The sequence below is a fragment of the Pristiophorus japonicus genome, chromosome 1, assembly GCF_044704955.1.
Source record: "Pristiophorus japonicus isolate sPriJap1 chromosome 1, sPriJap1.hap1, whole genome shotgun sequence".
Lineage (NCBI taxonomy): Eukaryota > Metazoa > Chordata > Chondrichthyes > Pristiophoridae > Pristiophorus > Pristiophorus japonicus.
Window position 1 is genome coordinate 481,181,868 of NC_091977.1, and position 26,878 is coordinate 481,208,745.

Sequence of the window (26,878 nt, forward strand, 5' to 3'; positions counted from 1 at the left end):
TCACATGATTTTGTGTGGGGCAGAGTGTATATATTGTGATACAGAAGGTATCACAATTGTGTGGGACAGGCTCGATGGACCAGAGGGCCTTTACCTCTGTCATTGTTCATATGATCGTATGTACCTCGGTATTATCCTAGATCTTGGATTCTGATACTAGAAATCCTTTCAGGCTTCTTTCTTTTAATTTATTCATGGGATATGGGCGTCGCTGGCAAGGCCAGTATTTATTGCCCATCCCTAATTGCCCTTGAGAAGGTGGTGATGAGCTGCCTTCTTGAACTGCTGCAGTCCGTGTGGTGAAGGTACTCCCGCAGTGATGTTAGGGAGGGAGTTTGTGGATTTTAATCCAGCGACGATGAAGGAATAGCGATATATTTTCAAGTCAGGATGGGGTGTGACTTGGAGGGGAACTTGCAGGTGATGCTGCTCCCATGCGTGTGCTGCCCTTGTCCTTCTAGGCGGTAGAGAGCGCAGGTTTGGGAGGTGCTACTGAAAAAGCCTTGGCGAGTTGCTGCAGTGCACCTTGTAGATGGTACACGTCATCATCATCATCATCATCATCATAGGCAATCCCTCGGGATCGTGCAGGTGGTACACACTGCAGCCACAGTGTACTGGTGGTGGAGGGAGTGAATGTTTAAGGTGGCAGATGGGATAGCAATCAAGTGGGCTGCTTTGTCCTGGATGGTGTCGAGCTTCGTGAGTGCTGTTGGAGCTGTATTCATCCAGGCAAGTTGAGAATATTCCATCACACTCTTGATTTGAGCCTTGTAGATGGAGGAAAGCCTTTGGGGAGCCAGGAGGTCAGTCACTTACCACAGAATACCCAGCCTCTGACCTGCTCTTGTTGCCACAGTATTTGTGTGGCTGGTCCAGTTAAATTTCTGGTCAATGGTGACCCCCAAGATGTTGATGGTGAGTGATTTGGTGATGGTAATGTCGTTAAATGACAAGGGGAAGTGGTTAGACTCTCTCTTGTTGGAGATAGTCATTGCCTGGTACTTGTGTGGCGTGAATGTTACTTGTCACTTATCAGCCCAAGCCTGAATGTTGTCCAGGTCTTGCTGCATGCGGGCACAGACTGCTTCACTATCTGAGGAGTTGCGAATGGAACTGAACACTGTGCAATCATCTGTCTTCAATTTCCAGGAGTCCATCACTGAATCGAAGGAATCAAATATATCAGAGTTTTTTCCTTAGATTTCTCTAGCATGCTTTATAAATGTGATGTGAAGAAGCACTTACCAAATGTGCTAGTGATATCTAGTGGAGGAGCCAATTACCAATCTTACATATGAACGTATGAAAAAGACGGGCTGGTCCATCCAATCTGTCCCATTCAGCCATGTTTCAACTAAGGAACATAACCCCCTCCCCCCTCCAACGCACCCCATGTAATTTCCTGCGAGAGGCAAGAAACGCATTAATGAAAACCTTAGTCCAATTCAGGGAAAGAAAGAATTCTGGGAAATTCATCTCCAATCCCTGACCTCCAAAGAGGATCAGAAATGTGTTCAAGGATATAACAGTGACCATGGGCTACATCACCCAAGACAAGCTTTTTCTTGGATAGGATACAAGAAAAAGCTTCTCCTCCAATAGATGATTCTTCTCTTCATCCCAGTGCTTTTAAATCTACCTGAGAGGGCAGACAGGGCCTCGGTTTAATGTCTAATCTGAAAGATGGTATCTCACAGTGCAGCACTCCCTCGATACTGCGCTAGAGTGTGCTCCAGTTTCTAGAGCGGGGGCTTGAACCCATAACCTTCTGACTCAGAGGCAAGAGTGCTACCACTGAACCACGGCTGACAGCATGTGGATGTTAAAGATCCCTTGGCACTATTGGAGGAAGAGCTGAAAATTCTCCCGGTGTCCTGGCCAACATACATGCCTTCCTCAACCAAAACCACCAAAAAAACAGATTAACTGGTCTCATTTGCTACTTGTGCAATCTTGCTGCATGTGTTTACCTGCACAACAGCACTTCAGAGATTAGTTGTGAAGCAATTTTTGTTGTCCTGAGGACATGAGCACTCTTGAAACTCTCTTCCAAACTAGAAAAGGGAATCGGTTGCTGTCCAGTGACCCCTGCTGGACAAATGCGTGCATAAAGATGTCAGGTGAGGACAGGAATGGGCTCGGATGTAATGCTCCCCATGGTTTATTTACCTGTTAACTCTCATACATCCAGAATGGGCATATTGGTGAGATTTGGAGAAAACGCAACACCTGTGGATCTGGCCCCGGACTCCCACCTCTAGCCCTCGGTGCCCAACCCTCAACCTCTAGCCACACCTCCAACATCTTCAGGAGAGGAGAGAAAATTAGGAAGAAAATATTATTTCCCATCCTTTTTATACTGGCTTGATGACATTCGATAGAGGTTTGCAATGCAGAAGAAGGCCTATGAGCCCATCACGTCTGTACTGGCTCTTTAGTAGAACCATCCCACTGTGCCACTCTCTCCCCATAACCCTGTATCCTTCTCTGCTTGAAATATTTATCCAATTTCCCCACAAAAGATGCAATGCTCTCTGTCATAAAGCATTCCATGCCCCAACAACTCTCTGAGAAAAGTGATGTTTCCAGCTTTCTCTCAACACTTTCCTAGTGACAATTTTAAATTGATGACTCTGGTTTCTGAATCTGAACCAGAAGTCCTTCCTCCTCTGCCCCATTTTTCACGGCTAATTTTGTGCGTGTTCCTTTTGCCTTATTCAGGTTGATGCAGATGATGTCATTACCAGAGATGAACAGATTTACTTGCTGCTTCACGCTAAATGGAAGTGCGAGCAGAAGTTGAAGTCCAGAATGGGGAAAGCTGCTGGTGAGTCCGTCCTTTAATTTCGTTAACTACAACTTATATTTATACCGTGCCTTTAATATAGTAAATGTTTCAAGGTGGTTCACAATAACATATAACACCAAAGAAGGCGACATTAGGAGGGGCTTGGTCAAAGAGGTAGGTTTTAAGGAGCGTCTTAAAGGATGAGAGGGGTGGAGAGGCTTAGGTCCTGTATGGCCAAGGGCACGACTGCCAAAGAAAATTGGGAATGCACAAGGGCAGAATTAGAGGAATGCAGAGTTTGCGGAGGGTTATCGGGCCGGAGGAGGTTTCAAAGATTGGGAGCGGTGAGGGCATGGAGGGCTTTGAACACAAGATTTAAAAACACAAGGGTGCTGAAATTGCCCTCGGCAGGAAATTGGGGAGGGCACTTTGAATTAACCGGAAGTTTACTGCCCGGCGTGAGTCAGAAGAGCCGGAAAATTGGGCTCTTTAACTCTGACACTGCCTCCCAGCACTTTGGGGCGCTGTTTGAGTCAGTATAGAGGCAGGTTTGCGAGGGAGTGGGGCGGTGATAATGTCGCGCTGACGCATTGCAATGCCCCTCCCCTTCGCTATGAGGCGGAAGTGGAGCCCACTGGGCCACCAGGGAGGGGCTCAGCCAGACCAGCGGCCCGGCATCCAAGGGGTGATGCCGAGCTGCCTATTGGCGGCCCGGCCGAACCAGCGGCCACCAGTGTCGGGCCGACTCAGGAGTCGGCCGACAATTAAAACAAAATGGCGACCACAGCAGTGCGCCCTCCCCTTTAAGGGTGGCTGCACCACCCAGCCACTGGCTGCTTCCCACTTTGTGAAGCTGTTGGGGGCACCGACTGGCGGTGGCCGCGCTCCCGCAGGGCAATTTCCCCCGTGGGGTGGTAAGGGGTTGCCGCCGGGCGGGACGGAAACACGGGGTGTGGTGGAAACCCATTCCCGCCACCCAGGCTCGGGGGCAATTGCAGATGGGTCGGCCCTGCCACCTTCCCCTGGGCGGAAAGGACATTAGAGGCGGTAACGGGCCTTAAAGAAGGGGGCAATTTCCCCCGAAGAATTTTTAAATGGAAGCATTTGGGGAAAGGGAACCAATGTTGGTCAGTGAGTACAGGGGTGGTGAATGAGTGGGACATGGTGTGAGTTAGGATAAATTCTGTAGCTGTGTGAAGTAGCAATGATCAGGGGAAGATAGAGTGAGGCCGAAATTGCTCTTGCCCCAAAATAAATACCTTCCGAAATAAATTATTATTCTCCGCCCCAATCCTTGGCATCTTTAAAGAATTTCATTTTTCCGGATGGTGTTTGAGGCGGTTGAGGGGCGGAAGTGGTTCGGGAGTGGAAGGTGGGCGGTGTCATCAGTGTCATTCAGTTAAAGGGGAGGGCCGGTGCAAGTTCTACAGCTACTTGAGTGGTGCCTACTGGGCCACCAGGGAGAGTTTCGGCTGGGCCAGAGGTCCAGCACCCAAGATGAGGTGCCGGCTGCCTGTTGGCAGCCCGGACAAACTCGTGGCTGCCATTGTCGGGCCAACTTCAGAGTCGGCCGACAAATAAAATAAAATGGCGCATGGGAAAAGTTGTCGGGGGCAACAAGCAGAAAGGGGTCACCGCCAGGCGGGAAGGGGTCGGCGTGTGGCCGACGGGGCGGCCACATGGACGGGATGGCCCAACCGCCTGCCCCCGGTCGGAACGGCCTTAACGCCCCATTACTGCCTCTTAGAGTAAAGTAATGGACTTTAAGGAGTGGGGGAAATTTCGGCAATTTAAAGTTAACAGTAAAAACATTACTGCTACGGTGCGTTGAAAAGCAATGTCGCTGATTAAAGGGACCGTGGCAAAATTAAATGGAATGTGGATGGACTTTAAATGGTGAAACTAAGGATCTGGCCATAATAGAATATGAAATGTGTGCAACTGGTCAGGAACTGTGAAATATGTACACGGTAACAGGAAATGTGAAATGTGTACAAATGGTGACAGGATCTGTAAACCTGTGCGCAAATGGTACAGGAACTGTGAAATGTGTGCAAGTGGTGACAGGTACAGGAACTGTGAATTACGTGCAAAATTTGACAGGAACTGTACAATGTTTGCAAATGGTGACAGGATCTGTGAAACTGCACGCAAATTTTACAGGAACTGTGAAATGTGTGCAAGTGGTGACAGGTACTGTGAACTGTGTACACGGCAACAGGAACTGTGAATCACGTGCAAAATGTGACAGGAACTGTGAAACAGCGCCCACATAAATACTGGGATGATATAATTTGACCTTTGCACTGCTCAGTTGTTGATCGAGCAATAGCCAGGGTGTTGCCGCTGCAAACTGAAAGTGCACCTGCCCAGATGCCAGCTTGGCTGGGTTGTTCCCTCTATCCGGTGAAACTCAACATCCAGAATTAAAACTTGAAGAATGGTGAATTGGAGACCCAGGGCGGTAAAAGTTTGGAGGAATCAATTTAGTTTGAGAACGAGCACCTCATACAATCATAGAATCATAGAATTATAGAAGTTTACAGCATGGAAGGAGGCCATTTCGGCCCATCGTGTCCGTGCCAGCCAACAAGAGGCTATCCAGCCTAATCCCTCTTTCCAGCTCTAGGTCCGTAACCCTGCAGGTTATAGCACTTCAGGTGCACATCCAAGTACTTTTTAAATGTGGTGAGGGTTTCTACCTCTACCATCCTTTCAGACAGTGAGTTCCAGACTCCCACAACCCTCTGGGGGAAGAAATTTCCCCTTAAATCTCCTCTAAACCTTTTACTAATTACTTTAAATTTATGCTCCCTGGTTGTTGACCACGCTTCTAAGGGAAATAAGCCCTTCCTATCCATTATATCTAGACCCTCATAATTTTATACACCTCAATGAGGTCTCCCCTCAGCCTCCTCTGTTCCAAGGAAAACAAACCCAACCTATCCAATCTGTCCTCATAGCCAAAATTCTCCACTCCTGGCAACATCCTCATAAAGCTCCTCTGCATCCTCTCCAGTGCAATCAAGTCCTTCCTGTAATGCGGTGAACAGAACTGCACGCAGTACTCCAGCTGTGACCTAAGCAGTGTTTCATACAGTTCAAGCATAACCCCCCCTGCTCTTGTATTCTATGCCCCGGCTAATAAGGCAAGCATTCCGTATGCCTTCTTAACTACCTTATCTACCTGGCCTGCTACTTTCAGGGATCTGTGGACATGCACTCCAAGGTCCCTTTGTTCCTCTACACTGCTCAGTGTCATACCATTTAATGTGTATTACCTTTCCTTGTTAGCCCTCCCCAAATGCATTCCCTCACACTTTTCTGGATTAAATTTCATTTGCCACTGTTCTGCCCACCTGACCAGTTGATTGATATCTTCCTGCAGTCCGCAGCTTTCTTCTTCATTATCAACCATACAGACGATTTTAGTATCATCTGAAAACTTCTTAATCATACCCCCTATATTCAAATTTAGATAATTGATGTATACCACAAAAGGCAAGGGACCTAGTACTGAGCCCTGTAAAACCCCACTAGAAACACCCTTCCAGTCACAAAAACACCTATTAACCATTACCCTTTGCTTCCTGTCTCTGAGCCAATTTTGGATCCAACTTGCCACTTTGCTCTGGATCCCATGGGCTTTTACTTTCGTGACCAGTCTGTCATGTGGGACCTTATCAGAAGCTTTGCTAAAATCCATACACACTACTTCATATGCACTGCTCTCATCGACCCTCCTGGTTACCTTCTCAAAAAATTCAATCAAGTTAGTCAGACACAACCTTCTCTTGACAAATCCGTGTTGACTGTCCTTGATTAATCCGTGTCTTTCTCAATGAAGATTTATCCTGTCCTTCAGGACTTTTTCCAATACTTTTCCCACCACTGAGGTTTAGCTGACTGGCCTGTAATTACTTGGCCTATCGCTTTCTCCCTTCTTAAACAAATGTACCACATTAGCAGTCCGCCAGTCCTCTGGCACCACACCTGAAACCAGAGAGGATTGGAAAATGACAGTCAAAGCCTCTGCTATTTCCTCTTTTGCTTCGCTTAACAGCCTGGGATACATTTCATCTGGGCTTGGGGGGACTTATCCACTTTCAAAGCTGCTAAACCCCTTAATAGCTCCTCTCTCATTATATTTATTTCATCTAATACCTCACACGGTCCTCCTCAATAGCAGTGTCTGCATCGCCCCTCTCTTTTGTGAAAACAGACGCAAAGTATTCATTAAGAACCATACCCACATCTTCCGCCTCCACACATAGATTACCGTCATCGTCTCTAATAGGCCCACCCTTTCTTTAGTTATCCTCTTGCTCTTAATATATTTATAAAACATCTTTGGGTTTTCCTTGATTTTACTTGCCAAGAATCTTTCATGCTCTCTTTGCTTTCCTAACATACCTTTGGATCTCACCCCTGGACTTTCTATACTCCTCGAGAGATTCTGCAGTATTTAGCCCTCGGTATCTGTCATAAGCTTCATTTTTTTTCTTTATCCTACCTTGTATGTCCCTAGACATCCAGGGGGCTCTAGATTTGTTAGTCCCACCCTTTTTCTTTAAGGGCACATATTTGGCCTGAACCCTGCGGATCTCCTCCTTGAATGCCTCCCACTTCTCTGACACCGATTTACCTTCAGGTGGCTGTTTCCAGTCCACTATGGCTAAATCACCTCTCAGCTTAGCAAAAGTAGCTTTTCCCCAATTTAGAACTTTTATTACTGGTCTAACCTTGTCCTTTTCCATAACTACCTTAAATCTAACTGAATTATGGTCACTAGCACCCCACTAGTGATACTCTCCCACTGATACTCCTTCCACCTGCCCAGCTTCATTCCCGAAAACTAAATCCAGAATCACCCCCTCCCGTGTTGGGCTTACTACATGCTGGCTAAAAAAGTTCTCTTGAATGCATTTTAGGAATTCTGCACCCTCTATACCCTTCACACTATTGTTGTCTCAGTTAATATTAGGATAGTTGAAATTCCCTACTATTACTGCTCTATGGTTTTTGCACTTCTCAGAAATTTGCCGACATATTTGCTCTTCTATCTCCCTCTCACTGTTTGGGGGTCTATAGTACACATCCAGCAGTGTGATCACCCCTTTTTTGTTTTTCAGTTCGACCCATATGGCCTCATTTGGTGATTGCTCTAACATATCATCCTTCCTCACAGCTGTAATAGTTTCTTTAATCAATACTGCAATCCCCCCTCCCTTTTTACCCCCCTCTCTATCCTGATTGAAAATCCTGTAACCAGGAATGTTAAGCTGCCATACCTGCCCCTCTTTTAGCCATGTCTCTGTAATAGCTATAATATCATACTCCCAAGTGTCTACCTGCACTCTCAGCTCATCAGCCTTATTCGCTGTACTCCTTGTATTGAAGTACAGGTTGAACCACTTTTATTCCGCACTCTTTTATCCGGCAACCTCCCTTGTCTGGCATCATTCCCGGCCCCGGGGGGGGCACATGCGCAGAACACGGTCAGGTCGTTGACAGCAGTGTTGTCAGCAGTACCTGGTAAGGTCTGTAAGAACGTTATATGCCTGATAGAGAAAATGCTGTTTTCTGGGGCTGGCCATGTGTCCTGGGGCCGGCCACTCCTCCTCTCCCCGCCGCCTCCGGTGCTCCCTCTGAGGCCGGGTCGGCACGCTGGCTAAGGATTCCCAGTAGCTGCAACAAGGCAAGTACAGCCTCAGGGAACAATCCTTCTGGGCCTCCTGGCCCCGCAGGCTTCCCCAGCAGTCCCCCCCGCCCCACCTTAGGGTCGGGGATCGGACATCGCCCCCACTGCTCCCTGGGGATCAATCACCCGCCCCCAGGTTCAGGGATCAGACGCCCCGCTTCGGGTTCGGGGATCGGACCTCGCCAGGGATCGATCTCACCACCCCGGGTCAGGGATCATAACCCCCTCCCCCCCACCCCCAGGTATCGCCCCTCCCTGGGCTCAGTGATCGGACCCCCCCCGTGGACAAATCTCACCCCGGGTTGTGGATCGAAACCCCCTTCGGGGGTTGGGGATTGGACCTCGCCAGGGAGCAGGCCCAGTTGGCAAGGTGACCTGACACGGCCTTACCTCCACCACAAATTCCCGTTCGTTCACTGCAAATCCCTTGGAGGTCGGAAGCTTGTCGATCGGTCACGGATGATCAAAATGAGGCGGGGGGAGGATAAGGCACTTCCTCGAGCAAGGTTCTGCCTCTGTCCCTGTACCGGTCACTATAACCTTGGCCTCATGTTCCGCACATGGCTCTCTCCGCGACCGGCGCGCTGCGTCCTGGGGCCGGCCGCTCCTCCTCTCCCCGCTGCCTCCGGGCCGACTGAGGTGCTGAAGCTGGGCCCGAAATGCTGACCTCCCGTCATCCGGCAAATTCTCTTATCCAGCACAGGGCATGTCCTGAGGGTGCCAGACAAGGGAAGTTCAACCATTTAGTACAGTCAGATCTCCTTGTTGACAATTACTAGCCTTTGTTTCCTCTGTCCTTTAAATTCACTTTCTACATTTTTGCTTTCCAATTCCAGCTTTACTTCCCTCCTTACTGAATCTATTCTCAGGTTCTCACACCTTTGGCATCATCGGAGGAGTATAGCAGAAGCGACTGAGCTGATACAGCGAGACAAGGGCAGCCCATTGAACTCAAGTCATTAAATAATAAAATCGGCTCCAAGTTGTTTGCTTGCTGAAGGAGCTCAACCTCTCAGTGATGTGTAAAGCCTTGCTGTGAAACATTCCATAGTTTATTATTATTTATTTTTATAAGAGGCACTGAGTGATCTATCCTTTTTGCCAGCTTTAACAAGCCATCTCAGAGCTTGTGCTGAAGGAGGGTGTGAAGGAGGGGGATGGGCAGGTGGGAAAACCGTGGCGGCCTCATTGGCAGGATGCCCTCACCCTACTGCCTGCCAACCTGAGTCACAGCATCAAGTGCAAAAAAAGGCTTAATTGGCAGAATGTGCTACCTCAGCGGCCTCTGATGGGCACCGAGCACTGGGAATTGAGTCTAAAAATGATGTGACATTCACTTAAACATTTTTTAAAATAAAGGCAAATTGTCAGTTGTTAAGAAAAAAAGCATTCATATATATAGAACTAACAAAATATTCATAGTGCTGCCCTACGGTCCTTATATATCAATTATATTTTTTTATATACATATGTAAAGACTGTAAAATAACAGCATTTATATAGCACCTTTCATGACTTCAGGACGTTCCCAAGTGCTTTACAGCCAATGAAGTACTTTCTGAAATGCAGTCACTGTGGGAATGAAGGCAACATGGCAGCCAGTTTGCGCACAGCAAGTTCCTGCAAACGGCTATGAGATACAGGATTGGATCATCTGTTTTTTAGTGATCTTAACGACTGAATGCATTACCATAAATTTTTTCGCTGATTCGCCTGGTTAAAATTGGGCCCATTTTTTTCTGCATATTCATTTTGATAAGACCTGCCTAAACCTCTCTGCCTCTCTACCTCTCTTTCCTCCTTCAAGATGTTCCTTAAAACATACCTCTTTGACCAAGCTTTTGGTTACCTATGGTTATTTCTACTTATGTGGCTTGGTGTCAAATTTTTAGCATATAATACTTCTGTGAAGTGCTTTGGAACATAAGAACATAAGGAATAGGAGGAGTGGGCCATACGGTCCCTCGAGCCTGCTCCGCCATTTAATAAGATCATGGCTGATCTGATCATGGACTCAGCTCCACTTCCCCGCCCGCTCCCCATAACCCTTTATCCCCTTATCGTTTAAGAAACTGTCTATTTCTGTCTTAAATGTATTCAATGTCCCAGCTTCCACAGCTCTCTGAGGCAGCAAATTCCACAGATTTACAACCTTCTGAGAGAAGAAATTTCTCCTCATCTCTGTTTTAAATGGGCGGTCTCTTATTCTAAGATCATGCCCTCTAGTTCTAGTCTCCCCCATCAGTAGAAACATCCTCTCTGCATCCACCTTTCAAGCCCCTTCGTAACCTTATACATTTCGATAAGATCACCACTCATTCGTCTGAATTCCAATGAGTTGAGGCCCAACCTACTCAACCTTTCCTCATAAGACTTTGGGACGTTTCACTACGTTAAAGGCGCTATATAAATACAATAGCAAATCAGCAAGTGGAGGTAACTGGACTTTACCAGGTGAAAAGTTTTGATTTAAACTTGCTTTTGGGATTCATTATAATCTGACATTGACTGAAAAAGGATTAATTTTTTTAGTGATTTAGAATGACTTTAGCTATGGCAGGATTTAGCAACTCTGCTTACAAGCTTTATCTTTCAGGCTTTTGGCTAGCACAGTCTGGATTGAACCAGTTACCTAATTGCAACATTATCAAGATTGTTTGTTAAGGGAGTGTCTCCAAATTATATACCCTAACTGATGTGAAACATTGATGCTTCGTGAACGCAAGGGAATACTAACATTGGATCAGTGCACCTGGACCAATCAACTGCTACTCCAGTGGGGTGTGGGATGGAGGGTCAGAATGAGGGACAGAGAGAACCATTCTAATCCCCAGAACCATCATCTAACACCTGAAATGGTACATAATGTTCACCAATTTAGGGCAATAAATCTTTTAGAACTGCTACATATTTCATAGATATAAAAAAATTACTTGTCAGTGATAGCTGGAACCTATGGGCAACGGCCCAAGGGAATTGTGGGGCGGCTGTTTTTAGCAGTGTGGTCAGGGGTTATGTACTGAATTTTACTGCAAACATAACCAGCCTTGTTTCAAGTTTCCCTGCTATACAGAAGCGTGCTCTGTATACCAGGCCACCGCTGCCTGCTCTCATCCAAACACCTAAAATTAGCCTTTAAGAATATTTCATTACCAAATACCACAATATCCTTTTTTTTCCTTCTCTGGGTGACAGTGTGTCACTATTTTAACATAGTACTGCTTTGCAAAAATAAAATAAAAATCCACACATGCACGCGGCCAGGGTCCGACTGACAGAGTGGGATCACAGACACATGGGCCTCTGAAGCAAGGCAGCCAAAAATAACTTTCTTGTTTACCAAAATCTTTGTAATTCAAGATTGTTTTTCTTCAAGTTAGGAGAATCGGGAGAATAACATTTGCAGGAAATTTTAAATGGGCAGCGGACTCACGCTGCTGGTGGGACTGGGGATGGGGCTTGGTTCCTGCAATATCGTATCTTCTTTGATTTTCTTTGCTGCTGATTTCCCCCCTCCTCTCCTCAGTGCGCTGTCTCATGCTGGGGTAAAGTTGCACCATCATCTGCTGAACTCGTGCCTCACTCATGTGTTTATTCTTCAGCTCTTTTAATAAAGTATATATACAGGAATGTTATACCCAATAAAGCATGGCGTGCTATTATATAATATATACAGGAATGTTATACCCAGTAATACATGGTGTGTTATATATACAGGAATATTACATCAATGTTACACACGGTGTATTATTATATAATATACAGGAATGTTACACCAATGTTGCACACCAAGAGGTGTATTATTATATATTTTACACGCATCTTTCTCCAGTTTCTCTCCGATCTCCCCTCATGACCTCTCCGCGCTCATCTTGTCCATGAGATCCACTTCCTGCTCCCTCGATCTTATTCTCACCAAACTGCTGACCACCCAACTTTCTTTTCTGACTCCCATGTTAGCTGACAGTGTTAACTGTTCTCTCTCCCCTCTTACTGTCCCTCTCTCCTTCAAAATGTGCCGTTATCACCCCTCTCCTCAAAAAACTAACCGTTGACCCCCTCCGTTCTTGCAAACTACCCCCCCATTTCCAATCTCCCTTTCCTCTCCAAAGTCCTTGAGCGTGTTATCGCCTCCCAAATCCGTGCTTCTCTTTCCCAGAATTCCATGTTTGAATCCCTCGAATTAGGTTCCTGTCCCTGCCACAGTACGAAAACAGCTCTCAACAAAATCACAAACGACATCCTTTGTGACTGTGACAAAGGTAAACTATCTCTCCTTGTTCTCCTCAACCTGTCCACAGCCTTTGACACAGTTGACCACTCCATCCTCCTCCAACGCCTCTCCACCGTTGTACTGCACTTTCCTGGTTCCATTCATATCTATCTAATGGTAGACAGAGAATCACCTGCAACGGCTTCTCCTCCCACCCCCATATCGTTACCTCTGGTGCCCCCCAAGTATCTATCCTTGCCCACTGCCCCCTCCCCCCTTCTATTTCTCATCTGCAGGCTACCCCTTGGTGACATCATCCAAAAACACAGCGTCACTTTCCACATGTATACTGACGACATCCATCTCCATCTCTCTACTACCTCTCTCAACCCTTCCACAGTCTTTAAATTGTCAGACTGCTTGTCCGACATCCAGTTCTGGATGGGCAGAAATTTTCCCCAATTAAATATTGGGAACATCAAAGCCATTTGTCTACAGTCCCCAACTCAAACTCCGTTCCTGAGCCACTGATTCCATCCCTACCTTCTGTCTGAGGCTGAACCAGACTATTTACAACTTTGGTATCATATTTGACCCTGAAATGAGCTTCCAACCACATATCTGCGGCATAACTAAGACCGCCTTTTTCTACCTCCGTAACATCACCGGTCTCCCCCCTACCTCAGCTCATCTTCTGCTGAAACCCTCATCCATGCCTTTGTTATCTCTACATTTGACTATTCCAATGCACTCCTGGCTGGCCACCCACATTCTACCCTACATAAACTTGAGGTAATCCAAAACTCGACACTCAGTGTCCTAACTCACACCAAGTCCAATTCACCGATCACCCCTGTGCTCGCTGACCTACATTGGCTCCTGGTTAAGCAACACCTCGATTTTAAAATTCTCATCCTCGTTTTCAAATCCCTCCATGGCCTTACCCCTCCCTATCTCTGTAATCTCTTCCAGCCCCACAAGCGCCGCGTTCCCCCACCCCCCGAGATATCTGTGTTCCTCTTGTTCTGCTCTCTTGAGCGTCCCTGATTATAATTGCTCAACCATTGGTGGCTGCACCTTCTGTTGCCAAGGACCTAAGCTCTGGAATTCCCTCTCGAAACCTCTGCTTCTATACTGCTCTTTCCTCCTTTAAGATGCTCCTTAAAACCTACCTCTTTGACCAAGCTTTTGGTCTTCTGCTCTAATTTCTCCTTACATGGCTCCATGTTAAATTTTTGTCTTATAATACTCCTGTGAAGCGCCTTGGGACATTTTACTACTTAAAGACACTATATAAATACAAGTTTTTTATATTGTTGTTGAATATTATACCCCTTAATGCACTGTGTGTTATCTATACAGGAGTGTAATACCAAGGAACACAAAATGTATTATTATATAATATATACAGGGATGTTATATCCAGTAACATCCAGCGTGTTATCTATACAGTAGTGTTATATCTAGTAACACCCAATGGGTTATCTGTGCAGTATTATTATACCCAGTAACAAATAGTGTTACATAGAAATCAATGGAAATAAGAATCAGGAGATATATAAAACCTGCTGCTAATTCACCCGCTTTACACTATCGTACCAAGTCAAAACCTACTGCCACGGTGTGTTATTACAGAGCATGTACAGGGGTGTTATACCCAGTACCAGACAGCGTGTACCTATAGAATATGTACAGAGGTGTTATACCCAGTACCAGACAGCATATACCTATAAAACATGTACAGGAGTGTTAACCTGGGAGTGCTTGATGCAACCATATGGAGGGAACTTTACTCTGTATCTAACCCACAATGTACCTGATCTGGGGTGTTCAATGTGACAGTGTACAGCAAGTCTTACTCTGTAGCTAACCTGCACTATAACTGACCTGGGAGTGCATGATGCCGACATTGGAAGTAAAACGTGGAGAAAACGTGTTACATTCTTCAGCAGAAAAAAGAAGTAATTAAAATTAATTGCTGGGTACGAGCAGAGACTGTAGAATGTGTCAGTCAGGGAGGTCATGCCCACTGCAGTTTGTTTGGTTTCAAAGCTGGTTTTTGCACAAGCACAAGATTTGGACCAATGCTGTGAGATATTACCTATTGCCTGACAGTCAGTTAGCAAAAATGTTGGGTCATGTTGAAAATGTAAACCAAAAATAGCACAGCTGGACTTGCCACAATAAAATTTTTGCCTAAGAGAAGGAGTTCTTTATCTGGGACTCTGGGCTTGTGTCTGTCACATATTGACTCTTGTAATACAAATGCTGACCACCAGATGGCTTTTGCACTTCTGTTTTATCAAGTTTTCTCCCTGTTTTATTGTTGACTCACCCTGGGGTACAGGCCCAGGCTACATCTTCATGTGTGAACTTGGACAAAGAACATTGGCAGGCCATTCGACCACGGAGGCATTGCTTGCATAGAAGGTCACCGCACAGAAGGAGGCCGTCTGGTACATTGTGTCTGCTCTTTGCTGAAACAATCCAAAACTAATCCCACAGCCATACAGGCTCTTCCCATGTCACTTTATCCTGCAGCAAAGGAGCACTAATTGATGATCGAGGGAAACATGCTGGCTGAGGGTTCCCCTCAGTACCTCCAGTGACACCGAGAACAATTGCCATGCCCTTCCTTACCAAGGTGCTAGCTGAGACCAGCGGATTCTGAAAATATCAGACTTCAATCCTGGGTCCTTCTGGTCTATTAGGGTAGATTTTACCAAATATCAGTACCGATGGGATTCATCTGAACATACAGAAAACGACGGACAGGTAAAGGCCCACTGGTCCGTTCAGATTGTCCCATATAGTTGTGATATCTTGTGCACCACGACACAGACACTCCCCACCCACCTAGAGCCATGTAATTTCCTGGGGGAGGTGAAAAAACAGCTAAAATCCCAGGCCAATTTGAGCAAAAAAAAATCTCTGATCCCCTCAGTTGATCGAAACTAGTCCAGGAGACCACTCTGGCCCCGATTAATGTTACCAGATTACGAGGTGATTTTCACCTCAGCCAGAAACAGGTCCGCTGTGGCTTGAAGGAATTCAGTGAGTATTCCTTCCCTTGCAGATATTAAGGTGGATTGCAGTAGGTGGCCAGCAGCCTGTGCCCCACACAGTGAGCGATGGGCTTACATCCCAGGGGCGCATCAGATTGTCATCATCTACTCTGGTTAAAGATCAAGCAGAACCAGTAGGGTAACTGAAGGGGTTAACCGACTTAGCCACGACACCGTTTACTGGGAGTCTGTTCAAGTTACCATTACTGTGGAGGAGAAAGGTGCTTGTTGCTGTTTAGCTCGGGTGGCTCACCATCATCTTCTCGAGGACAATTAGGGATGGGCAATAAATGCTGGCCTTGCCAACGACGCCCGCATCCCAGGAACGAATAAATAAAAAAAAGATCTCTGTGCTTCTAATGAAGGCGGAGTTTCAACTTGACAGCCCACGGCATCCGCCAATGTAAACACAGAGCTTCAACCTACCAGGAGTGACATTCGACCGCAATCCACAAATCTGGAACGTTATTCCCCAGACAAATTAATAAGTAGTCTTATCTTCATGAAAATGCAGCAGAAATTGGATGTTAATTGTGCTGGACTGCACACACATTATTACATCCCAGAGATAAACTTGGTCAAATCTGATCCTTAAGAAATTCTAAGAGAAGAATTTTAAGAAACACGATGATTATTGGACAGAAATTCCAGCCTCCCAGATCCGTACTTAGTGTCTACAGACCCAGGAAGGCATCTCAAAAGCCGGTTTTCAGAGCACAATGCGCATGCGCTGAAAACCGGCTTTTCCGATCTATCAAGCTGGAGCTTGACAGATCTTCCATATCTTGGGAGCGAGGACAAGATTGCAGTATTTACTCATTCCTTGCCCAGCAAATGTCCTATAACTCTTGCGCCTGATAAAAGCAGGCACATAGCCTACTTTTACAGGCGTAAGAATTTGAAAATAGACAAAAACATTTTAAAATAAAATTATAAAAACTCATTTTATTGTTAAAAACCCTCTCCACTACGCTAAGTTTATTTTAAACCATAATTTAAAATTTTTTTTAAAAATCGGAAAAATATATATATTTTTTAAGTACATAAATAACTGTAATTTAATTTAATAAAAATATGTGGTGTATTTTTTTCTATTTTTTATTATTGGTTTTGTGTGTTTTGGGTGCCATTTCTCATTCATAATAATGGGAACTGCAACTTACGGAGTTCCCATTATTATGAATGAGAACATACTTTACCTGATTGGCTGCGCAGAGCCATGTGACTCCAGCTCCAGGCCTGCGCACGTCCCGACGTGCACGCGCTGCGACGCAATCAGAGGAGGCATCAGGACTGGGAACTCGCGTGGATGCAGCAGGATAAGGTAAGTGCGCATTTTAAAAAAGTTTTTTACCCGATCACTCGCAGGAAGCAGCCGACCGGGCCATCATTTGGTCAAACAAACCTACCCTCTTTTGACTGATCTAAACTCCACATGATTACCTTTTTTGCCATGTGTAGATGCTGATACTGGGTGACTTGTGTTCCTTTGATGGGTTCAAAAAAAGTAGTCATAATATGTTTCTTTTTTGCAATTTTTTAATGACAGCCCATCATAGAACCAGTGAGGAGACCATTTATACAGCTGCACATGGAGGGCATAACGGGATTCGATCACTGCTTCGGTGCCATGTTAGCTGATCACAGTTGGAGCTGCTATAATTGACCTCAGCACCCCTGGTTTAGGGAGGGGAAAAAATCAGTCACACTCGTAGTTGTTGTTTTCGTATTTTCGCACTCTTCTTGGAGTAGTGGAAGGATTCACAGGCTGATTAACAATCTGACAAGCCGCAATGTGACGCTCCTTCCATGGCCCTAACTATCTTTATACCAGCTGTTTGGGTGATTAGTTCCATACAGCAGGAGGGTTTTATGGGCTTCCACATCCATATAATGAGGGAATAAAGACAGAAAATGCTGGAAATCTCAGTGGGTCAGGCAGCATCTGTGGAGAGGAAGCAGAGTTAACGTTTTGGGTCGACGACCCTTCGTCAGAACTGGAGAGTGTTTGGAAAGAACAGATTCTTAACAAGCACTGAAAGGGGGAGGGGAGGAAAGAACAAAAGGGAGGTCTGTGGTAGGGTGGAAGGCAGGAGAGATTAGAGAGACAAAAGGGATGATGGACCGAATTGAAATGGTAATGTCAGGAGTTAGAAAAATGTTAGTCAAGATAGGGTGTGAATGGCGACATAATGACCAGTTACCGTTAAAGAGAAGGAGAAAAACAGAAACATGCTTGGGTAGGTGGGCGGGAGTGGAAGGGTGCCCAAGATTGGCAGCGGTTATGCTCTGAAATTATTGAACTGGATGTTGAGTCTGGAAGGCTGTAAAGTGCCTAAACGAAAGATGAGGTGCTGCTCCTCAAGCTTGTGTTGAGCTTCGTTGGAACAGTGCAGGAGACCGAGGACAGAGAGGTCAGAGTGAGGGAGTGGTTGTAGAGGGTGGGGGGCACCCACACACATCAGACCCGAGTTTATCCTTAACTTTAATACAGGCTCGTGGAGTCAAGAGACAGCGAGATGTTGAATTAATAATCTTTATTTATCAATGCACTAATACAAACCCAGGATATACAGTACTGATGAGGTTAACGTCAATCACACTCACAGGCAAGAAACTTATCAGGCCTCATGAACTGAGTCTTCTGATCGCTCACAGTCCTCTCATCAAAACTACTTCGCGTTCCTAAAGTGTGTTTTATCTTTATATGGTTAATTATGTGAGGTAAGCTTGATGTTAGTATGCAAGTGCGTCCATAGTACCGTATAGTTAGTACATAAATATGTAAGTTTAGTACATAAGCTCAATAGTGGTTCCGCAGAGCACAACTCCCTCTTGTGCATGCTATTAGCAATTCTACCTGTTTATATTCCCTGGATATTTCACACACATGATTATCGAAGGCGAGCCTGCAGAATCCTTGCTTCCTTATCTGTTTAGATTTTTATTGACTGAAGCCTTTTTCGATTCACTTCCATCAGACATCTGAGCGCCTGTCCAACAATTACTGTTCCATTTCCAGGCTGCCCTACACCTAACATTCTTGGTCTTATATCTCTGCATTGTCCAGAATGTGATTTAATCTAATGTAACCCATACCATTATCACAGTCTACTGTACCTATGTGCTGTTGATTATTTGACCTAATTAACTGATCCGTACAAGCCTCATTCAATGCGCTGTCTCTTTTCGGTAAATCACACTTTGCACTTTGCTCCACAGAAGGGTACTGCGCTCCCCAATGGGACGGCATCCTTTGTTGGCCAGAAGGACCACCAGGCATGTTGGTGCCAATGCAGTGCCCAGATTACATATACGATTTCAACCACCAAGGTAAGAATGTGGCCAGTAGCTTCCATTTAACATTGACTTAGGGTACCGTGTTTTAGAGCACAGTATTTCAAACTGCAGTTATTGGAATGCGTCACACTTCGGGATCGTTTGACCATTTTCCACAGAAAGGTCATGAGGACAAAACAGAATTACTTTAACTGTTAAGTTTTAAAAGTGTTGCGTATTCTTGCAAGTTAAAAACAAACAGGCTGAGGTAGGTAATTAAGCTGCCAATGAGAGAGCTTTGATGCTGTTTTCTCATAGACTGTAAATAATAAACAATGTTGTAGCTTCTCTCCAGGACTGATCAGGCCCTACATCCATTGTGTTGGAAGGGTTGTGATCTTTTTCTGGCAGTCAGGTATAAAGCAGGTAAACCTTTCTCTTAATTATCTTAGCCATTGGATTTATCCTATGTTTCCCCAGCGACAGAGCATTACGACCTTATTTTGGACTTTCACCATCAAGCAAAGTTACATAACAATAGATAGAAACATAGAAACATAGAAAATAGGTGCAGGAGCAGGCCATTCAGCCCTTCTAGCCTGCACCGCCATTCAATGAGTTCATGGCTGAACATGAAACTTCAGTACCCCCTTCCTGCTTTCACGCCATACCCCTTGATCCCCCGAGTAGTAAGGACTTCATCTAACTCCCTTTTGAATATATTTAGTGAATTGGCCTCAACTACTTTCTGTGGTAGAGAATTCCACAGGTTCACCACTCTCTGGGTGAAGAAGTTTCTCCTTATCTCGGTCCTAAATGGCTTACCCCTTATCCTTAGACTGTGACCCCTGGTTCTGGACTTCCCCAACATTGGGAACATTCTTCCTGCATCCAACCTGTCCAAACCCGTCAGAATTTTAAACGTTTCTATGAGGTCCCCTCTCACTCTTCTGCTGGCCAATTTGTATGCCATTTCCTTGGCTTTAATACTATCCCTGATTTCCCTAGATAGCCACGGTTGAGCCACCTTCCCTTTTTTATTTTTACGCCAGACAGGAATGTACAATTGTTGTAATTCATCCATGCGGTCTCTAAATGTCTGCCATTGCCCATCCACAGTCAACCCCTTAAGTATCATTAGCCAATCTATCTTAGCCAATTCATGCCTCATACCTTCAAAGTTACCCTTCTTTAAGTTCTGGACCATGGTCTCTGAATTAACTGTTTCATTCTCCATCCTAATGCAGAATTCCACCATATTATGGTCACTCTTCCCCAAGGGGCCTCGCACAATGAGATTGCTAATTAATCCTCTCTCAATACACAACACCCAGTCTAAGATGGCCTCACCCCTAGTTGGTTCCTCGACATATTGGTCTAGAAAACCATCCCTTATGCACTCCAGGAAATCCTCCTCCACCGTATTGCTTCCAGTTTGGCTAGCCCAATCTATGTGCATATTAAAGTCACCCATTATAACTGCTGCACCTTTATTGCATGCACTCCTAATTTCCTGTTTGATGCCCTCCCCAACATCACTACTACTGTTTGGAGGTCTGTACACAACTCCCACTAACGATTTTTGCCCTTTAGTGTTCTGCAGCTCTACCCATATAGATTCCACATCATCCAAGCTAATGTCTTTCCTAACTATTGCATTAATCTCCTCTTTAACCAGCAATGCTACCCCACCTCCTTTTCCTTTTATTCTATCCTTCCTGAATGTTGAATACCCCTGGATGTTGAGTTCCCAGCCCTGATCATCCTGGAGCCACGTCTCCGTAATCCCAATCACATCATATTTGTTAACATCTATTTGCACAGTTAATTCATCCACCTTATTGCGGATACTCCTTGCATTAAGACACAAAGCCTTCAGGCTTGCTTTTTTAACACCCTTTGTCCTTCTAGAATTTTGCTGTACAGTGGCCCTTTTTGTTCTTTGCCTTGGGTTTCTCTGCCCTCCACTTTTCCTCATCTCCTTTCTGTCTTTTGCTTTTGCCTCATTTTTGTCTCCCTGCATAGGTTCCCATCCCCCTGTAATATTAGTTTAACTCCTCCCCAACAGCACTAGCAAACACTCCCCCTAGGACATTGGTTCCGGTCCTGCCCAGATGCAGACCGTCCGGTTTGTACTGGTCCCACCTCCCGCAGAACCGGTTCCAATGCCCCAAGAATTTGAATCCCTCCCTGCTGCACCACTGCTCAAGCCATGTATTCATCTGCGCTATCCTGCGATTCCTACTCTGACTAGCACGTGGCACTGGTAGCAATCCCGAGATTACTACTTTTGAGGTCCTACTTTTTAATTTAGCTCCTAGCTCCTTAAATTCTTTTCGTAGGACCTCATCCCTTTTTTTACCTATGTCGTTGGTACCAATGTACACCACGACAACTGGCTGTTCTCCCTCCCATTTCAGAATGTCCTGCACCCGCTCCGAGACATCCTTGACCCTTGCACCAGGGAGGCATCATACCATCCTGGAGTCTCGATTGCGTCCGCAGAAACGCCTATCTATTCCCCTCACCATCGAATCCCCTATCACTATCGCACTCCCAATCTTTTTCCTGCCCTCCTGTGCAGCAGTGCTAGCCACGGTGCCATGAACTTGGCTGCTGCTGCCCTCCCCTGATGAGTCATCCCCCTCAACAGTACTCAAAGCAGTGTATCTGTTTTGCAGGGGGATGACCACAGGGGACCCCTGCACTATCTTTCTTGCACTGCTCTTCCTGCTGGTCTTCCATTCCCTATCTGGCTGTGGACCCTTCTCCTGCGGTCAGACCAACTCACTACACGTGATACTCACGTCATTCTCAGCATCGTGGATGCTCCAGAGTGAATCCACCCTCAGCTCCAATTCCGCAACGCGGACCGTCAAGAGCTCGAGGCGGATACACTTCCCACACACGTAGCGCCCAGGGACACCGGAAGTGTCCCCGAGTTCCCACATGGTACAGGAGGAGCATATCATGTGACCGAGCTCTCCTGCTATGTCTTAACCTTAGATACCCTTAAATTGGTAATAACAATGTTACAGTTCACTTACTGATATAAAAAAGAAAAGAAAAGCTACTCACCAATCACCAGTCAATCACTTACCCCATTGGCTGTGACTTCACTTTTTGATTACTTTCTACTTCTATTTTGCTTTCTCTCCCGCTGTAGCTGCACCGGTACGCCTTTTATAGGCCGCTCCCGCCTCTCACCAACTGCCGCTGGCTCTCGATCTCCCGCTGGGCCTTTTATAGGTCGTTCCCCTCTCACCAACTGCCGCTGGCTCTCGATCTCCCGCTGGGCCTTTTATAGGCCGCTCCCGCCTCTCACCAACTGCCGCTGGCTCTCGATCTCCCGCTGGGCCTTTTATAGGTCGTTCCCCTCTCACCAACTGCCGCTGGCTCTCGATCTCCCGCTGGGCCTTTTATAGGTCGTTCCCCTCTCACCAACTGCCGCTGGCTCTCGATCTCCCGCTGGGCCTTTTATAGGTCGTTCCCCTCTCACCAACTGCCGCTGGCTCTCGATCTCCCGCTGGGCCTTTTATAGGTCGTTCCCCTCTCACCAACTGCCGCTGGCTCTCGATCTCCCGCTGGGCCTTTTATAGGTCGTTCCCCTCTCACCAACTGCCGCTGGCTCTCGATCTCCCGCTGGGCCTTTTATAGGTCGCTCCCCTCTCACCAACTGCCGCTGGCTCTCGATCTCCCGCTGGGCTTTTGATAGGTCGCTCCCCTCTCACCAACTGCCGCTGGCTCTCGATCTCCCGCTGGGCTTTTGATAGGTCGCTCCCCTCTCACCAACTGATAAACAATCTAATAAACAACAGTAAATATAACACATGTATAATTACTGTAGAAATTATATTATGAAAGAAAAACAACATTTGGGGCTATTTTAACTGAGGCGGCAATAGGTGAGCGGTGAACTGTCACTCACTGGTTGTTAGGCCGAGAGGCCCGAGCCTCATTAACATGCAGGAAATCTAGAATTGGTGCTCCCAGGGATTCTTTGCCCATTGTGGATGTATGCTGGGATTGGACAGTGGTAAATCAATGGGTCATTTGACTCTGAGAAGCCTGAATCCAGTAGGACTCAATGCCTCCCACCTCATTCACCTTCCAAAAGTCAGCCCAAAATCTTCCTTTTGACCAGGCCTTCACTTTCATCCCCTTCTCTACCTTTCCTGCTTGGTATTCACCATAACCCCTGTGCTCATCATTATTAAATATTACATTGCTGGGCCTGGAATCAAATCCATTTCCAGGAGAATAAAGGAAACGCACTGTGCCATTCACTCAGAGGGTGGTCTGTCCAGCACATTTAGATCATTTGTAAAAAATACAACTGCCCCTCAAACTAAATTGTGACTCAATTGCCTTTACGGTTACACCAATGAGTGAGCAGAGAGCGAAAGGTGAAAGGCGAAGCTGTGCTCGATACTGACTTGCTTTGTGTTTAACGACAGGCCATGCTTATCGGCAGTGTAACGTGAATGGGATGTGGGAGCTTGTGCCCAGCAACAACCGAACATGGGCAAATTATACTGAATGTGCCAGGTACCTTGCGCACATGAACCAAGGTACAGAAAAGGTGACGCAAACCGATAAATCATTTTTATTACAATATAATTCAGTTTATGTAGCAACTCGGAACATTTGGGGTGACTGTTTTAAATATCTATGGTTATAGCAGCAACATCCACAAACAGTAGTGAGGTGAATGACCAGATAATCTGTCTTTTTTGAGAGAGAAATGCTGGCCAGGGCACTGGGAGAACTTTCTGTACTTCTTTGAATAATACCATAGGTCCTTTACCATCCATCTGAATGCAGCCTTGGTTTAGCATCTCATCCAGAGCACCTCCAACAGTGTAGCACACTCTTACTGGAATGTCAGTCAAGATTATGTGCTCTGTGGACTGACAATATGATGGTGGGTATGCAATGTGCTGAATCACGTCAGGCTCCTACTCCCCAGGAAATTGGACTCAGGGATGAGGTCTGCAATGTACCTCTGCCCTCCAGTCATCTAGCTCATTCCCAACCGGATATTTCTTTATGCACAGGGTGGTCAGCAGCTGTAGCGGGATGACGTGAAGGGCGGTTGAGACCAAGACACTGGACTTATTTAGTCGAGTGTGGTCAGTGCTTCGATGCTGGGGATGTTGGCCTGAATGAGGACACTAACGTCGGTGCGTCTGTCCTCCCAGGGGATTTGCAGGATCTTGCGGAGACAACGCTGCTGGTATTTCTCCAGCGATTTGCACATTGTTCGCATGCCTGACACAAGACTCCCAAAGCAAGCGCTCTACTTGGAACTCCTACATGGCAGGTGAGCCCCGGGTGGGCAGAGGAAACGTTTCAAGGACACCCTCAAAGCCTCCTTGATAAAATGCAACATCCGCACCGACACCTGGGAATCCCTAGCCAAAGACCGCCCTTAGTGGAGGACGAGCACCTCGAGTCTCATCGCCGAGAGCATGCAGAAAACAAAAAGAAGCGTGCGGCAAACCAGTCCCACCCACCCTTTCCTTCAATGACTGTCTGTCCCACCAGTGACAAAGATTGTAATTCCCATATTAGAATGTCCAGTCACCTAAGAACTCACTTTTAGAGTTGAAGAAAGTCTTTCTGGATTTCGAGGGACTGCCTATGATGATGACGGACTTATTTAAGAACCAGCTCGGTGCCGTAGTGGAGAGATGATAGGGTTGGTATTTTGGAAGAGTAAAATTGAATGGACTGCAGGGCCTTCTATATCTGAATTGACCTTGAGATCTTGTGGTTTGTGCAGTTAACGCTTTCGCTGAGTCTTCTGCCCACAATGTTTGGGGCTGCAAGTTGCTTCAAATCTCTGATCTTGATCAGTCAAATAGCCTGGTCACAACTATTCACCTACAACACTCAGCATTTTAAAGACCTGATCATACACCCACCTTGCCCCCAATCCAATTCTCCAAGTAGTGGGTATTTTTAATTTTGGCTCACAGGAGTGCAGATGACACTTAACCATAGATGCTTACAATACAGAAGGAGACCAAGTGGCCAATCATGTCTGTGCTGACTCTTTACTAGACTAATTCAATGACAATTCCCCTGCCCCACTCTCCCCCACAGCCCTGTAATTTCCTCTGTTGAAATATTTATACAGTTTTCCCTTAAAAGATGCAATGGTCTCTGCCTCATCCACTCCCTGCAGCAAAGCATTCCATGCTCCAGTGGAATAAATTTCTCGTAACCTCTCTCCTCACTGATTTTAAATTGATGATCCTTCATCAATGACACTCCAACTAAAGGAAATAGTTTTCCCCTACTCACTCTATGTTACAGAACCTATAAGGGAGCAAGCTATCTTAGATCTGGTCCTGTGTAATGAGACAGGAATAATAAATGATCTCCTAGTAAAAGATCCTCTCGGAATGAGTGATCACAGTATGGTTGAATTTGTAATACAGATTGAGGGTGAGGAAGTAGTGTCTCAAACGAGCATACTATGCTTAAACAAAGGGGACTACAATGGGATGAGGGCAGAGTTAGCTAAAGTAGACTGGGAACATAGACTAAACGGTGGCACAATTGAGGAACAGTGGAGGACTTTTAAGGAGCTCTTTCATAGTGCTCAACAAAAATATATTCCAGTGAAAAAGAAGGGCGGTAAGAGAAGGGATAACTAGCCGTGGATAACCAAGGAAATAAAGGAGAGTTATCAAATTAAAAACCAATGTGTATAAGGTGGCCAAGGTTAGTGGGAAACTAGAAGATTGGGAACATTTTAAACGACAGCAAAGAATGACTAAGAAAGCAATAAAGAAAGGAAAGATAGATTACGAAAGTAAACTTGCGCAAAATATAAAAACAGATAGTAAGTTTTTACCGATATATAAAAAGGAAAAGAGTGACTAAAGTAAATGTTGGTCCTTTAGAAGATGAGAAGGGGGATTTAGGAATGGGAAATGTGGAAATGGCTGAGACCTTAAACAATTATTTTGCTTCGGCTTCACAGTGGAAGATACAAAAATTATGCCAAAAATTGCTGGTCACAGGAATGTGGGAAGGGAGGACCTTGAGACAATCACTATCACTAGGGAGGTAGTGCTGGACAGGCTAATGGGACTCAAGGTAGACAAGTCCCCAGGTCCTGATGAAATGCATCCCAGGGTGTTAAAAGAGATGGCGGAAGTTATAGCAGATGCATTCGTTATAATCTACCAAAATTCTCTGGACTCTAGGGAGGTACCAGTGGATTGGAAAGCAGCTAATGTAACGCCTCTGTTTAAAAAAGGGGGCCGACAAAAGGCAGGTAACTATAGGCCGGTTAGTTTAACATCTGTAGTGGGGAAAATGCTTGAAGCTATCATTAAGGAAGAAATAGCGGGACATCTAGATAGGAATAGTGCAATCAAGCAGACGCAACATGGTTTCATGAAGGGGAAATCATGTTTAACTAATTTACTGGAATTCTTTGAGGATATAACGAGCATGGTGGATAGAGGTCTACTGATGGATGTGGTGTATTTAGATTTCCAAAAGGCATTTGATAAGGTGCCACACAAAAGGTTACTGCAGAAGATAAAGGTACGCGGAGTCAGTGGAAATGTATTAGCATGGATAGAGAATTGGCTGGCTAACAGAAAGCAGAGAGTCGGGATAAATGGGTCTTTTTCAGGTTGGAAATCGGTGGTTAGTGGCGTGCCACAGGGATCGGTGCTGGGACCACAACTGTTTCCAATATACATAGATACCTGGAGGAGGGGACAGAGTATAGTGTAACAAAATTTGCAGATGACACAAAGATTAGTGGGAAAGCGGGTTGTGTAGAGGACACAGAGAGGCTGCAA

The 26,878-nt window shown here is 45.7% G+C and overlaps 1 protein-coding gene across 1 annotated transcript in view; it reads left to right on the forward strand.

Moving 5' to 3' along the window:
- pth1r (parathyroid hormone 1 receptor) overlaps positions 1–26,878 on the forward strand; it is a 113,959-nt gene that overhangs the window by 38,147 nt on the left and 48,934 nt on the right. The window contains exons 2-4 of the mRNA XM_070876518.1: positions 2,725–2,830; positions 18,993–19,103; positions 23,507–23,631. Of these exons, the coding sequence (XP_070732619.1) occupies positions 2,725–2,830; positions 18,993–19,103; positions 23,507–23,631 (342 nt within the window). The remainder of the gene's footprint in view (positions 1–2,724; positions 2,831–18,992; positions 19,104–23,506; positions 23,632–26,878) is intronic.